Below are 15,283 nucleotides of genomic sequence, written 5' to 3' on the forward strand. Positions count from 1 at the left end.
TGCCTTATATGACCTATTGTGCAGAAATTTGGACACACACACACACACACACACACACACACACACACACACACACACACACACACACACACACACACACACACACACACACACACACACACACACACACACACTTTTTAAATTGCAAAAACGAGCTATTGGAATAATAAATAAAGTTTGATTTAAGGAGTCCACCAACCAGTTTTTGTAGGATCATCTATGTTAAAATTCATGGACATTATACATTCTAAAACTTTAGAAATAATGTATCTAGTGATGAAAAAGAATGTTCCAATTTGTATTTTAAGTATGTTTAAACTAAGAGATGGAAAATATGATTTGAGGGGGTCTTATAAGTTTGAAATACCTAAAGTGAGAACCAATGTTACGTATAGATGTGTGTCAGTTTTGGGAGTGAAACTGAATACTTGAATGGACATTTCAGTTACTGTATGATTGACTACTTTTATGTAAAACGATAATCTGTGTTCTCCAATAGTTGATTCTTTTCATCTGGACATAATGTTTCTCCCAAGAAACGTTTCATCACTCATCCAAATGACTTCTTCAGTCTCAGCTGACTGCAGGTTTCCCCAATCTTATAAACATACATTTGCATAATGACTGAAAACAGCCCACTGAGGAACAAATGGGCTGGGAGGTCAGTTCCTTAATCTTAATTATGCAAAGTCTCATGACCATTGATCAACAACCACTGATCAAAGACCACTGATCAATGGCCATGAGTACCATTCACAGAGAGTTGGGGAATGGCTGCAATCACAGCATTGTAAGATGGTGACAGATGTACCCTTAGGCCCCCTCTTTGATTCAGAGATGGTCTGTCCCTTTTCACGTAAATGGCCTCCTTGACTCCACCCTCAAACCAGCGTTCCTCCCTGTCCAAGATGTGTACATCCTCATCCTTGAAAGAGTGTCCACTGGCCTGTAGGTGTAAATAGACCAGAGGTTGTTTGGTTTCGCCGATGTATAAATCCTGGCAGTCCTCCTGGCACTTAACAGTGTACACTATGTTACTCTGTTTGTGTCGGGGGACCCGATCCTTGGGGTGGACCAATTTTTTGTGCAGCGTGTTTTGGGGTTTAAAAGCCACAGAGACCCGGTGTTTAGAAAAAAATGTGTCTCAACTGCTCCGATACTCCTGACACATATGGGATCACTACAGGTTTTCGCTTAGGCAGCGGTTGTCCTTCTCTCCTGGATCAGCTGGAGCTTTCTTTAGGTGCTTTTCCAGCTTTGACAAAAGTCCAGCTGGGATAAACACATTTACTCAATGCATTCTTTGGTACATCTTTCGCCATCTTGCAATGCTGTGATTGCAGCCATTCCCCAACTCTCTGTGAATGGTACTCATGGCCATTGATCAGTGGTCTTTGATCAGCGGGTTTTGGTCAGTGGTTGTTGATCAATGGTGATGAGAATTTGCATAATTAAGATTAAGGAACTGACCTCCCAGCCCATTGTTCCTTCAGTGGGCTGGTTTCAGTCATTATGCAAATGTGCTGTTTATAAGATTGGGGAAACCTGCAGTCAGCTGAGACTGAAGACGTCACTCGGAAGAGTGACGAAACGTTTGTCCCACAAAACGCTACGTCCAGATGGACAGAATCAACTTTTTGGAGATTTACCTTCCTGGATGATTGAGAATGCATCAAGACAATAACCTGTGTTGTTGTTGACCAAAATAAATTTCACTTCACTTTTGAAAATTAAACTACATTCATTTAATACTTCAAAATAACTGCAACTGTAAAAATATAAATACATACCTCACAGTAACTGCACTTGTAGAGTCTCTTTCTGGTGTGAATTTTTTGGTGTTTTTTCAGCGAACGTGGCTCTTTAAAAGCCTTCTCACACAGGTCACATTTGTAAGGTCTCTCCTCAGTGTGGGTAAACATGTGGCTCTCTAAATCTTTTGAGTTCACAAAGACTTTTCCACACTGATCACAGCAGTAAACATCATTTTTGGTGTGAATGCGCCGGTGAACATTTCGGTGCCCTGACTGGGTGAAGGTTTTTCCACAAATGTCACAACCGTATGGCTTGATTCCAGAGTGAACAACTTGATGAATTCGTAAGTACCTACTGTGAGCAAAGGCTTTACCACAGTGATCACAGCTGTATGCTTTAACTCCACTGTGGATGACTTGGTGTGATTTTAAGCTTCCATCCTGGGTAAAAGACTTTCCACACAATTCACAGCTGTAAGGTTTAACTCCACTGTGGATGACTTGGTGTGTTTTTAGGCGTTCAGCCCGGGTAAAAGATTTTCCACACAAGTCACAGCTGTGTTTTTTCTCTCTCTTTCTTCTGTGAGGTTTGTCGGCCTCCTGAGAGCGCTGACTTCTGGCTCCATGTTGGTCCTGCAGTGACAGAGATACAAACAGAGGCAGTGTGTGAAATACAGTCGTGGAACAAACTGAAACTCCATTCAGGGTTTATATGCCGTTTTCAGTGTCAAATTCAAGCACTTTCAAGGTCCCTTTTCAAGCTTTTCCAGCACCCCCTACCCCCCCCCCAAAAAAAAAAAGAATGCAAATTTTAATTCTCATCACCTCAGTAAGACCATGTGGGAATATAAAAAAAAAAAAATCATCCTAGGTGAACTTAAACACCTTTGTAACCCCTTTGTTAAGACATAGAAAAACGCACCACACAAAAATACTGCAAAAGGAACGGTCGCCTTATATACATAGTGTATAAACTCCAAATGCACATTTCACTTACAACTACAGATGTGAAAATGTGAATAAACCAACTTGTTAGAGATATTCTTCTGTTGAAAAAACAGAAAAAATAAAAGAAAGAAATAAGTCTTATCAGTGGATAATGATGCTTCTTTCCTGTGTGACAAAAAAAAAAAAAAAAAAAAAAAAAATAGGAGACAGATGTTTGTTTCTCGCCCTATGACAGCTGGGATAGGCTCCAGCGCCCCCCGCGACCCTGAAAAAGTATAAGCGGAAGCGAATGGATGGAGAGATGTGGTTTTTTTTTTTTAAGTTTATTTCCAATAAAACAGTTTTATTGCTAGCTACATTGCTGTCTGTATTATTGCTAAAGTCCTAAATGATCACCTTTAAAGCGTTTGTGCTAATAACATCATGTACAGTCACACAGGCATGGAGAACAGCACTGACTGGGAGAGGCGTTAAATAGATCACATAGTTCAATTCAACATATTCAACAAGACTTGAAGAATGCACAAGCATTTACTTAAAATCTTTTTAATTTATCATCTGTGATGTTATTATGTACAAGTCCAATGTATTTTGTTCATGTCCCCAAATAAACAGGCAGCCTTAAAGTATGAAATATTCATATACAAGTTACTTTAAAAAAAGTCATTAATTACTAATTACTTAGTCAATATTGTATTTAAAATACTTATCTAATTACTGTGTCAGAAAAGTAACTTAATTGCTAAATAAATAATTTAACTAAATACTTCTTAAAATCCCTATAAACCTTGAGTGGGCAAACAATAGAAATTAAACTCTTTAAACAATAAATAAAGTTTTTTAAAGACGGAGACTGTACAGTACGCAGAGGTAGCATCTCTTCCACAATGTAGCCTGCAATCATCTTTTTAAGCTCACCTTCAGACGCTTTCTGTGCTGCTGAAGTAAAATCAGGTTTTGCCTGCTTAGCAGGAGTTGCCGCGGTGTTATCCATGGATGATGAACAAGAATCACCCAGAAGTGTTCGTCTATGCTCTCGTGTCAGGCGCTTCAGTAGATTACTCGTGCTATTAACAGCAGCCGATAGTTTTTTCTCCCCAGGACATAGCTTACATTTCACTGTAATGTTCTGGTCTGCTTGTTTCAGAAAAGTGAAGAGACGGGAATATGTCCATTTCATAAAACAGCCACTCGCTTCAGCCGAGTCCGACATCTTCCGCTTTAGAATACGACTGTGCAGCAAACTGGCGCGAAATGACGTGCAGCTGCACTACAGCGATTGAGTTTACTTCTACGTTTAGAAAACAAATTACTGAAATTAAATAATGATATTCAGCGAGTTTAATTATTTTACAATGTAACGAAAGTACATTTAACAGTAATTAGTTACTCTACTTTTTCAGTGGAAAAGTAATTTAATTACAGTAACGCATTACTTAGTAACGCATTACACCCAACACTGATAATTGACACACAAAAGAAAACAACGACTACACTACACACTAACTACACAAGATGACACACTAACTTGAGACTCCAAATACGGTAAAACATCACAAATCTCTCACGTATCAAAACTCTCTCTCTCATTCACTGGTCATTCCTAAAACTTCCCCCTCTTCCCAAACAACCAGATGCCACATGTTGCCATATAATTTTTTGATTGGTTGAAATGGTATATTTTCCCACCAATAGGGAAGGAGTGCTTTTCCTTTTTTCAATCACAAGCAAAGCGTGTTTGCTAGTAGTGATGGGATTTCCGGCTCGGCTCACTAAAAAGAGACGGCTCTTTCGGCTCCCAACCTGCTCTTCAGGTTGTTTGATGGTTTAATTAATTTATTATTAACAAAAATATAAAATTGTGCAAAAAAAGAAAAAAAAAAAAGAATTACTACAGTGGTTTTATTTATATATGTGGTGGCCCCTAGAGACAAGGCACATACAAACTCCAACACATTTCTAGCGTTAACTGACCTTCCAAAACAGAGCTACCTAGATCACTTAAATTACACAATTGAAAGCATATGTGTATCGTGTGTGTATTTATACACAAACGCTCATATATATTCAAATAATAAAAAAATAAAAAAAAAAGTTCATTTACCTGTTTACCACACACCAAATCCCTTCCCTATGAATTCAAACAAGGATGGAAAAGATAAAGCTGCTGTTAACATCCAGCTGTGCACACAGTTTCAATAACAGTGTAACTGAGATATTTTTCCTCACCTTTTGAGTTGAAGTCATTGTTTCCTCTGAAGTGGCTGAGCTGAGTCCAAATGGCTGAAACACACAAAACGACGTATATATTTTTTTATTTATATATATATTTTTGTCAGGGATAAAATACATGTATATTCTTTCTATACATCTCTCACGCACACATACAGTTTGTAAAATCCTTGTCTGGATTCTAAAAATAACGTCTCTGTTAGGTTTTGTATTGTTGATTGTCATTTATGCTTAGAAACATCTACTTATATATGCTTAGAGTTTTATAATTAGTTGTAGATTGGTAGAGGCTTGATCCTTGATAGTCTGCAAACTTTGTGTGCATTAGAGAGCACGAGAGAGGTCGTACCTTGTCTTATGGTAGGATTAACGTAGCTACGTCTGTTCTAGTCTAAGTGCTCTTTGTTTAGATGAACTGCTGGACTTCCTCACCGTGTTATCTAGGGTGAACCATCTAGGGTGAGGGGGAGGCTACCCTCTTCCTGACACACACACACACACACACACACACACACACACACACACACCTCTTTGTTTGTATGTAGACGTCATATGTTAATGAGGTCTCCCTTATGCATGAGTAACAAGAAGAACTTTGCCTACTTTGTGACTTGCTTGCTGTGTAATTATATTGCCTTCAACGTTCCAGCGAATAGGTTCAAGCTACAAACCTATCAGTCTCTGTGAAGGTTCTCAGGCATCCAGATTGTGGTAATTTAAGAAGCTTACACTATGCCAGCCAAAAGACTCGATTTTGCCACATTTCCACAACTGCTGCCCATAGTGGAGCTCATTACAGCCAGGGAAACCACCATAAAGATTAATAAATTACCACAACCTAAATTAGAACAAATCAGGACCAAAGTCTCAGCCACTGCAGTGCAAAAGTTCCTACATCAAACCTTATAATCAGTGTTGGTCAAGTTACTTGAAAAAAGTAATCAGTAACTAATTACTGATTACTCCCCCCAAAAAGTAATCCCGTTACTTTACTGATTACTTATTTTCAAAAGTAATTAATTACTTAGTTACTTAGTTACTTAGTTACTTTTTAAAAACACGATTTACAACCTGAAGAGGTGATAAAGTGATAGATCTTTCAGCCCAATTCTACTTTTTCTACATAATCCATCATACAAAATGTAATCAAATGGAAAAGTCTCTTTTTTAACTTGTTTTATCAGTTTTAATCTTTTAACTTTATGCATCAAGCAAAACATTTAATTATATGCAAATTTCTCTGAGTTGAATAAATTAGTTTAACATTTAAACCTATTTTCTGCACATTCCAGCTCATAAAATAAAATATTTTTTGTGTTTTCACTCACTCTTTCAAACAGATGCAAGTAAAACACAGCAGAAAATAAATAAAGTCAAAGACTCAGCGGTCCTTTTGCTCTATTTTCACCTGTAAAGCAGGAGCAGGGTAGGCGGAGGGTTACCCTGGTGCAGGTGTGCTGCGGTCAGTTGAAGAATCCGCGAGTTTCTGTGAGTTTCCCATTACGTCGTAGCTACTCGGTGCTTGCTCGGAAGTTTAGGGGTTTTTTTCGCTGTAAAAAGAAGTTTTCTTCCCATGCACAACGGACGCTAATGTTTTTGTCACTTTTTATGGAATCAAACTCAAAGTAAGGTCAGTACTTCCACGCTTTAAACGCTGCACGCTCATACTCTCTCCCGCACTCGATATGTTATCCATTGTTGATCTGCACACAGCTGCTGTCACCAACGTCGCACTTGCTTACGTCACTGTCATGACACATTCTCGCAAAAAAAATCACGGTTTTAGTAACGCAGTAACGCAGGGTTCCTACGGGAAAGTAACGGTAATCTAATTACCGATTTTGCAATAGTAATCCCTTACTTTACTCGTTACTTGAAAAAAGTAATCAGATTACAGTAACGCGTTACAAGTAACGCGTTACTGCCCATCTCTGCTTATAATACAAGAAGAGAAAGCAGTCACATCCCTGAGAAAAAGACAACTGTTGTTCGTAACACATTGGATTATCAAACAAAAATTACTACTCTCCTCAGTGGCAACAACAACAAAAAAAGTTTAGTTCCCTATGAATTCAAACATGGTGATAGAGATGGTTCTCACAAGCTAATCTGACTGTATAATGAAGAGACAAAAAATGATCCCTGTTGTCAAATTCAAATTCAAATTTTATTTGTCACGTACACAGTCATACACAGTACGATATGTAGTGAAATGCTTGGACAACTGCTCGTGACCTAAAGAGAACAAAAAAGGAAAAGGCTATGAATAAGATAGGAAATAAATATGAAAAATTAAAAAGGGTAAATTTAACTAGGAAGGAATAAAATATAAATTAAGGTTAAAAATGAAATAACTGTACAACACAAATTAGAATGAAGGGTAAATTTAACTGGGAAGAATAAGATAAAATATATAAATTAAAGTTGAAAATAAAATAACTGTACAACAAAATACACAATACACAATATAGAACTATATAAGAATGTATGAAGAAATCTAAATATAAATAAATATATACACAATAACAGCAGCTGTACAAGTATTAACTGGAAATGAAGGATATAGTGACCAGTGTTGTGCAAAAACAAAGTCCAGAAAGTCCAGTGTGTGTGTGAGAACCATATGTGTGGGTCAGTACTGTGTGGTGGTGTGATTGAGAGACCGTATCGCCTGCGGGAAGAAGCTCCTCCTCAGTCTCTCTGTGTTGGTCTTCAGGGAGTGGAATCGCTTTCCTGACCTCAGCAGAGAGAACAGTCTGTTGTTGGGATGGCTGAGGTCCTTCACCATCTTCCTGGCCTTGGTCCAGCACCGCCTGCTGTAGATTGAGTGCAGGTCAGGGAGCTCGGAGCGGATGGTGCGCTCAGCTGACCGCACAACCCTCTGTAGAGCTCGTCTGTCCTGCATGGTGCTGTTCCCGAACCAGGTTAAGATGTTTCCCGCCAGGATGCTCTCTATTAGAGCTGGGCGATATATCGAGTTTTTAAAACATATCGATATATTTTTATACGAGATATAAGATGTGACAATATCCTTTATATCGATATAGTCTATGTTACGTTATAATTATAGTTGTGGAGCCGCAAGTTTGCCTCTCTTTCGTCCACTTTTGTCTCTACGCAACGTTACTCCGCCTCGCCTTCACTGAAGACAACTCCCCCTCCTACCCCATCGCTTCACGTGCAGGCAGCGACAAGACGGACACGGCAAATCTCCGTTAACGAGTTACTGCGCATCGCCCCATGCGTGGGGCTGGACGGCGTCAACGTGCTAACGAGCTAAACATGCTAACGAGCTAACCGCGCTAACCCTAAAATCCTTTCATTCTCTCAAAAGTTGATAGCGCGCCTTATGTATGAATTCTGGTTGTGCTTGGTGGCCGCGAACCGATTTTATGTGGTACACGGCGTTCAGCAATCTGTCAAAAATGTTTGAGTACGACTTTGGTAAGCTACGGAGCTGCACCGCTTGATAGATTGTCGGCGCATTACGGCTACCGAGGAGCTTCGCGGAGTGATACGTACTGTGCATCAACGTAATATTACCGTATTGTGTGTGTATAAGGACCATAAATGGCACCTGTAAGAGACGTGGTTATGAAGCGGATTTCAAACTCCAGGCTGTCAGTCACACAGTAAAACTTGGGAACAGAGCAGCTGTAAAATCTGTCTGTCTTTGTTATTACGCTCAGCGTCTTTTAGTTTACATTTTGACTGCACAATTGTGAGCTCTTTGTTTAGCACAAAAACAACCTTGTTTTCTTTTATTTATGGAGCATTATTATTTAATGAATGCTCATAATTTAATTTTGAGTAATTTTTCATGTACATCTGTGCTGTATGTTAATAAAAGTGCCTGTGTGACATCTGGGACACAGCTTTGACTAAGAACTCTTTTTGTTCTTACTTTATGGCTTAAAAAAAATATCGAGATATATATCTTATATCGCCATCCAGCTAAAAAATATCGAGATATGAATTTTGGGTCATATCGCCCAGCCCTACTCTCTATGGTGCACGAGTAAAAGTTCCTGAGCACCTTGGAGGGCAGTTGGAAGTCTCTCAAGCGTCTGAGGTGGTAGAGACGCTGTCGGGCCTTTTTCACCACGGTGTTGATGTGACAGGACCATGACAGGTCCTGCGTGATGTGAACTCAGAGGTATTTGAAGCTGTCCACTCTCTCCACTGGGCACTCGTTGATGACGGGGGTCTGGTAGTTCCTCTCCTGCTTAGTGCTGAAGTCCACTATCAGCTCCTTTGTCTTACTGACGTTTAGAAGGAGGTTGTTCCTCTGGCACCAGTTCTCCAGATTCCTAATCTCCTTCAGGTAGGCCGTCTCGTTGTTATCAGAGATCAGGCCCACCACGACGGTGTCGTCAGCAAACTTGATGATGGTGGTGGAGCTGGTAGTGGCCACACAGTCATGTGTACAAAGAGTACAGCAGGGGGCTCAGAACACACCCCTGGGGGGCTCCAGTGCTGAGAGTGGTGGAGGCTGAGACATGTCCGCCCATCCTTACTGCCTGTGGTCTGCCAGTTAGGAAGTTGGTCTTCCTTTCACCCTCTACGCTGCAGACCTCTCCATCAACTCCCCATGCTGCCACCTACAGGTGAGGACTGTGATGAGCCCTCACCTGTATAGGTACCTGGGTGTTCACTTGAATAAACTGGACTGGAGCCACAACACTGCGGCTGAGGTCATTTGGAGTCCAGGGAGCGCTTCTAAAGACCTTGTATGACTCTGTGGTGGCATCTGTCATTTTTACAGTGAGGTATGTTGGAGCAGCAGTTTATCGACAGATGAGAGGAAGAGGTTGGATAAACTCATCAGGAAGGCCAGCTCTGTTCTGGGATGCACTCTGGACCCAGTGCAGGTGGTGGGAGACAGAAGGACTCTGGCCAAAATAACATCTCTGATGGACAGAGTCTCCCAGCCCATGCATGTAGATGTTGCTGCAGAGCTGCTTCAGTGCCAGACTGCTGCATCCTCGATGCATGAAGGAGCGTTTCTGCAGGTCCTTCCTCCCTGCAGTGTCAGACTGTACAATCAACACTGCTCCCAACAAACATAGATGTTTACATCAGCGCTGTAACTGCACTATTTTATCAATCGATTCAAACTACAACCCGGGTTTGCCTCTTATCTGTATTTAATTTTAGTAACTGTACAGTACTCTGTTTTTGGTAACTATTGTCCTTGAAGTAAATTTGTTAAAAAATTGTGTGTTTCTGTTCTGTGTCCTGTTTGTTTGTATATGCGTTTTTCTTCCTACTGTTACAACCAAATTTCCCCTTGTAGGACAATTAAAGGATTATTCCATTCTATTCTAACAATGACTGGTTTTGGTCTTTACATTCCACATCGCTGGCATTGCATCTTTCAACATGTTTCCGGGTGGCAGTAATGAACTGAACAACATTTGAATCTGCTCCAGTTGCTATATGATAGTCAGTAGATCTGCTACAAACTGGAGATCATATGCAAGTTTTGCAAATTAAATCATGAATATTCCTAACTTAGCATTAAAAAGAAAGTTTTCTAACTCTCCTCCACACTCAAAAACAGATGACAAACCAACTGACACACCTGTGTCACTCACTTTCTTAAATCCACCCACTCTCACAGGGTCGACTCAATCACACTGGGTCTATTTATTACTAATCACAGTGTAACTAATCACTGTAAATTCACAGTAAATGCCATCTCCTTACAAATATTTATTAAATTGACCATACGTATATAAACTGTATATAACTACCAACTCTCTTTGTGAATATAATTTGGCATTTCTTACTGATGTAAATAAATACATAATGATTTCATTCAGTTTAAAGGTTTATTTGCAAGACGCAAAAAGAGAAAAAATTGAAAGTTACAAATGTATTGTGTATGAAACAAATTCAAACGTCGGGGAAGATGTGTGTAACAGGTTACTCTGGCTGTAGACTATGGCACTTGGCCACAGGTGGCGCTAGTTGACTCGACACCATTTGAGTGCACTAGTGATGGGAATTCCGACTCTTTTTAGAGAACCGGGTCTTTCAGCTCGACTCACTACAAAGATCCAGCTCTTTTGGCTCCCAACCAGCTCTTCATGTTGTTTTGTTGCTTTAATTAAATTATTATTAACAACAATATAAAATAATGCACAAAATGAATTACTAATTTAAAAAAAAAAAAAAAAAAAGTAGTTTTACATATATGTTTATTAGGGCTGCCACAAACGATTATTCTGATAGTCGACTAGTCACCGATTATTTTTGCGATTAGTCGACTAATCAGATCATCATCCATTGGACGTAAAACGTACAGCTTATTGCACCAGCAGCATCTGCTCTTATATAACTATCATTAGCTTACAGCTTTAAGTGTTTCAGGTCTGTGCTAACTAAAAATAAAGACAAGATGATAGTTTACTGAATTTAAATGAAATTTCCAGATTGTTTCAGTGGAGTTTAATAAACTCAGCTGTCTGGTCCTTGCCATCTAAAATATAATAGGACACTGGAGTATATTGAGTTGTCTGGTTGATGTTTATTCAGCTGTGTAAAAACTATAACTTTAATCTCAGCCAAACCGATTTACTCAGGAACAAATAAAATACTGAAAAAAGCCAAACAATAACATGTTTAAGTTATCTAAGTGACTTATATATCATGCTTAACCTGAGTAACGAAAGACGGCGGTGGGTTTGAAAACGATTTGCCGGGAGTCCGGTGTTCTCACGGCTCTAGTGAGCCTTGAACCCGGGCTAGGTATTGACCTGTTGTGTAACAGACGTCTCCAAAAACGTCGGGACGCTTTTGAAAATATGTGGTGTCTTGATAAACTGAGCAGATATTTGAGGTTTACACAGCTACATTCTCGCCTGAAAATATGTTAAACGTTTATTTTGTGACCCAGAAAGTATAATAAGAGTAATATTAAAACTAAGTAGTTGCCGCTATTGTGGGAAACTGAGCAAGGCCATGCTATGAATTCTGCGACACAGCTTCTTCTTCTTCGGGGTTTAACGACAGCTGGCATCCTTATACATGCAGTGCTGCCATCTTCTGTTTCAGTCCGTTATTACACTTAAATCCTACTACTTATTCCTGCGTCTTTTGGGCTCTTACAAAGTTTCAAACGTCACGTCGACTATTAAGTCAGTCGTCAACGATTTTGATAGTCGACGTAATCGTGACTAGTCGACTAATCATGGCAGCCCTACTGATATATTGATTGAGATATATATATATATATATATATATATATATATATATATATATATATATATATATATATATATATATATATATATATATATATATATATGTGTGTGTGTGCTAGAGACAACGCATGTACAAACTCCAAAACACATTTGTAGCATTAACTGAACTTCCAAAACAGAGCTACCTAGATCACTTTACACAATTGAAAGCATATGTGTATTATTTGTGTATTTATACACAAGCACTCACATATATTCAAATAATTAAAAATAAAATGTTCATTTGTGGGTTTTGATAATCGATTAAAATCGATTCTAGCTTGGATAACGTGATATCGATTCATTAAAATCCTGAATCGATTTTTTAATATAAATTTATTTTGCCCTCAGGTGAAACCTCACAAAATTTCAACAACCACCAAACAGCTAAAACAGGAAATGACAGCAGGTACACGGATTCTGCACAAAGACGTAAACACAAAGCGCGGACCGGTGGATCAGAATCAGTGAGATGTCGCCTTTCTCACCTGACACGGTCGGGGCTGAAAGCCGACAGCTCGCTGATTCTAATGTTTCGGCGGGTCCACGCTTTGTGTTTACGCCCTTTTTGTGCTGATTCTAAAGCTGCAGGTTTTATCTCTCACCAAACAATATTGACCGAACCAGCAGCAAAGGAGGTCCAAACTACGCTTCCCATAAACTTCGCCATGGATTCCCTCTTAGTTTTGCCGTTTTGCTTCCACCATGATAAAAATCACACTTCATGCACAGCTCTCTCTCTCTCTCTGTACTTCATTCCTTTCTAAAAATCTGTTTTCTGCATTATTGGCTTGCTTGTTACGCACAAGTCTACTGTTGTTTACAGCGCTGTCGGCCGCTGTTTTTTTTTTTCCTTTTACTTACTTTCGAGCTTAGCGGTGTCTCTAATAAAACCGCTGTAACTTCAGAGGTAATGTTCATGTGTTGATTAAAGGTTTTCTTTTGTTTTTGACGTACTGCAGAATATTTTTATAAAATCCCAGGCCAGGAAAATCACCTTCATGTTTTTCTGTGTTTTATCTTCAGCTACTTTGACATAAAGGCCTCTGTTGTGACGCTCACACCTTTGATAAAGTTTTGCGAGTGTCAGCTTCCTTTTTATAGATACAAAAATATGTAAATGTACTGATCTGAATTAGAATATTTCTGACTGAAGCAAAATTTCCCAGATTCAAATAGAATCGAATCGTGGATCAAATCGATTCGGGACCTTGTGAATCGGAATCGAATCTAGAAATCAGTGATGATACCCAGCCCTAATTAAACCCAATTTAAAATATGAAAACAAAAAGAAGATGCACATTCTCTGTCATATGGACCTGCATGAATAAACTTTCTGAATCCTTTATCATCCGCAACTGAAAATAGTTGTGTATGATTACTATACCTTTCTAATGTGACGTTGTTGTCCCTGGCTCTCTTTCTCTCTTTCCCTCCAGCTCTGTTCCTGTGCTACTGCCTAACTACCGCCCTCCCCCCTCCTCCCAGTGCAAAGCACAGGCTCGTGTGCAGAGTGAAGCGGAAAAAAAGTGTGAGAGAGGGTGAGAGAAAAAAAAGAAGAAAAAATCAACAACAACACGGCTCCCAATAAGGAGTCGGCTCACATCGTTCACTTTAAAGGTCCGACTCTAAGAGCCGTTTCGTTCGCGACCGACACATCACTAGAGTGCACACATAGTAAACTGCACGCTTTAGTTGTGAAGCGAAAACACTGAAATCTGAGTAATAAATGGTACAAGAGTAGCGATAACGAAGACAAGATTCTCCATATCGTTTACTGTTGGTGTACCGTGAAGAGCATCATTGTGGTGACGTTTATTGTTTGCCGTTTTCGCGATCGCCTCGTGAGAATATCACAAGGTAAACGCGACATTTTAAAACACTTTGTGGTTCAACAGCAAGTAGACTAACGGATTGTGTTTGAGAGAACCTCAAAAATGTCACAGATAAAATATTTGGTGTTTTTGCTGGTTTTTCATCAGCGGCTCCTCAAAAGCATGTTTACCATACAGCTGTTCGACTTACGCCAGTTAATCTGGAACACCGGTTAGCTACGGTTAGCTTTTAGCCCAACATCGATCTCGGCTCGCTTGTCGCGCATCCACCTCGCGCACACAGTTTTCGACGGGCCGACGCTGAGACGCGGCGTCCTATCCCGTCTATTTGGAGCTCACAAAATGCCGCAGCAGCGCAGCATGTCTCCATCTAGCTGCGCTTGCTGGCGTTTTACTAAATCCAAACGTTTTGGTCGGCTATAGACGGTTTTTCTGTAGTTTCGACGGACTTTACAATTTTACATTAAACCAGAACTTAAATAGAAAAAGACGAAATAGCACCATGGTTTGGACCCTGCGACCCACCGCGCCGCTATCCAAAAAAACCAAAAAACACTGCAATACACTCTCTCACTCTCAACGTGTTCACAGACACCGAGGAGAGTAGCAGAAGACCTCATTCAGGAGCTAAACTCAACATGAACTGAACTCACAGTAAAGTTAGCTCGGTGCTTACCTTTAGATGAGCCCACAAACCGAGAGAAACTCCGCGATGAAGCTGCAACTCTTTCCAAACACAGGAAACAGATCAGGGAGCAGAGACCCACGTGGTTCACGCTGATCTCAGCTACGATCCAGGAGACAAGGGTGGGCAGATCGATGCAGTTATCGATCAGGACGTTGGTAGTGGTTTATGATCGATACTTTAGTTTTTTTCTTTCCTCTAAGGTCAATGCTTCATGAAAAAGCAGCTCTCTCTGCTCGACTACTCTGCTACTTTGCTCCGCCCCCTTCTTCCTGCTCTGCTTTAAATCGTTGCTGTGCGGTAACGTGACTTGGAAACTACATTCGGGCTACAGAGATGGAGGAGAATCGTGTGGAGATACTTTACTGCTGTAAATGCAAACGACAATCCAGTCAGAGGTCACTGACACTGACAGAGTCCTCTCAGAGAGTGAAAGAATATTCAGGTCGCTCATTTAGTGCTAAAAGTAAAGTTTCAGTTATGTCTCATGTTGGACCTTCATGGGCTGATTAAGATAAGATAGAACTTTATTAATCCCTCGGGTGGGTTCCTCTGGGAAATTCGACTTCCAAAAAGCACAGC

General features: G+C 40.0%; 1 protein-coding gene across 1 annotated transcript in view; it reads right to left on the reverse strand.

Annotated features, from left to right (window-relative positions):
* LOC147321616 (uncharacterized) overlaps positions 1 to 14,969 on the reverse strand; it is a 33,204-nt gene extending 18,235 nt beyond the window's left edge. The window contains exons 1-3 of the mRNA XM_086305687.1: positions 14,693 to 14,969; positions 4,932 to 4,985; positions 1,791 to 2,387 (exon numbers count right to left, since the gene is read on the reverse strand). Coding sequence (XP_086161813.1) covers positions 1,791 to 2,387; positions 4,932 to 4,949 — 615 coding nt within the window. The 5' untranslated portion in view covers positions 4,950 to 4,985; positions 14,693 to 14,969. The remainder of the gene's footprint in view (positions 1 to 1,790; positions 2,388 to 4,931; positions 4,986 to 14,692) is intronic.
* Positions 14,970 to 15,283: the final 314 nt, after the last annotated feature.

The sequence above is a fragment of the Aulonocara sp. 'chitande type north' Nkhata Bay genome, linkage group LG9 (assembly GCF_057382095.1).
Source record: "Aulonocara sp. 'chitande type north' Nkhata Bay isolate Kocher_YH1m ecotype deep benthic linkage group LG9, A_spYH_male_GT1.1, whole genome shotgun sequence".
In the NCBI taxonomy this organism is placed as follows: domain Eukaryota; kingdom Metazoa; phylum Chordata; class Actinopteri; order Cichliformes; family Cichlidae; genus Aulonocara; species Aulonocara sp. 'chitande type north' Nkhata Bay.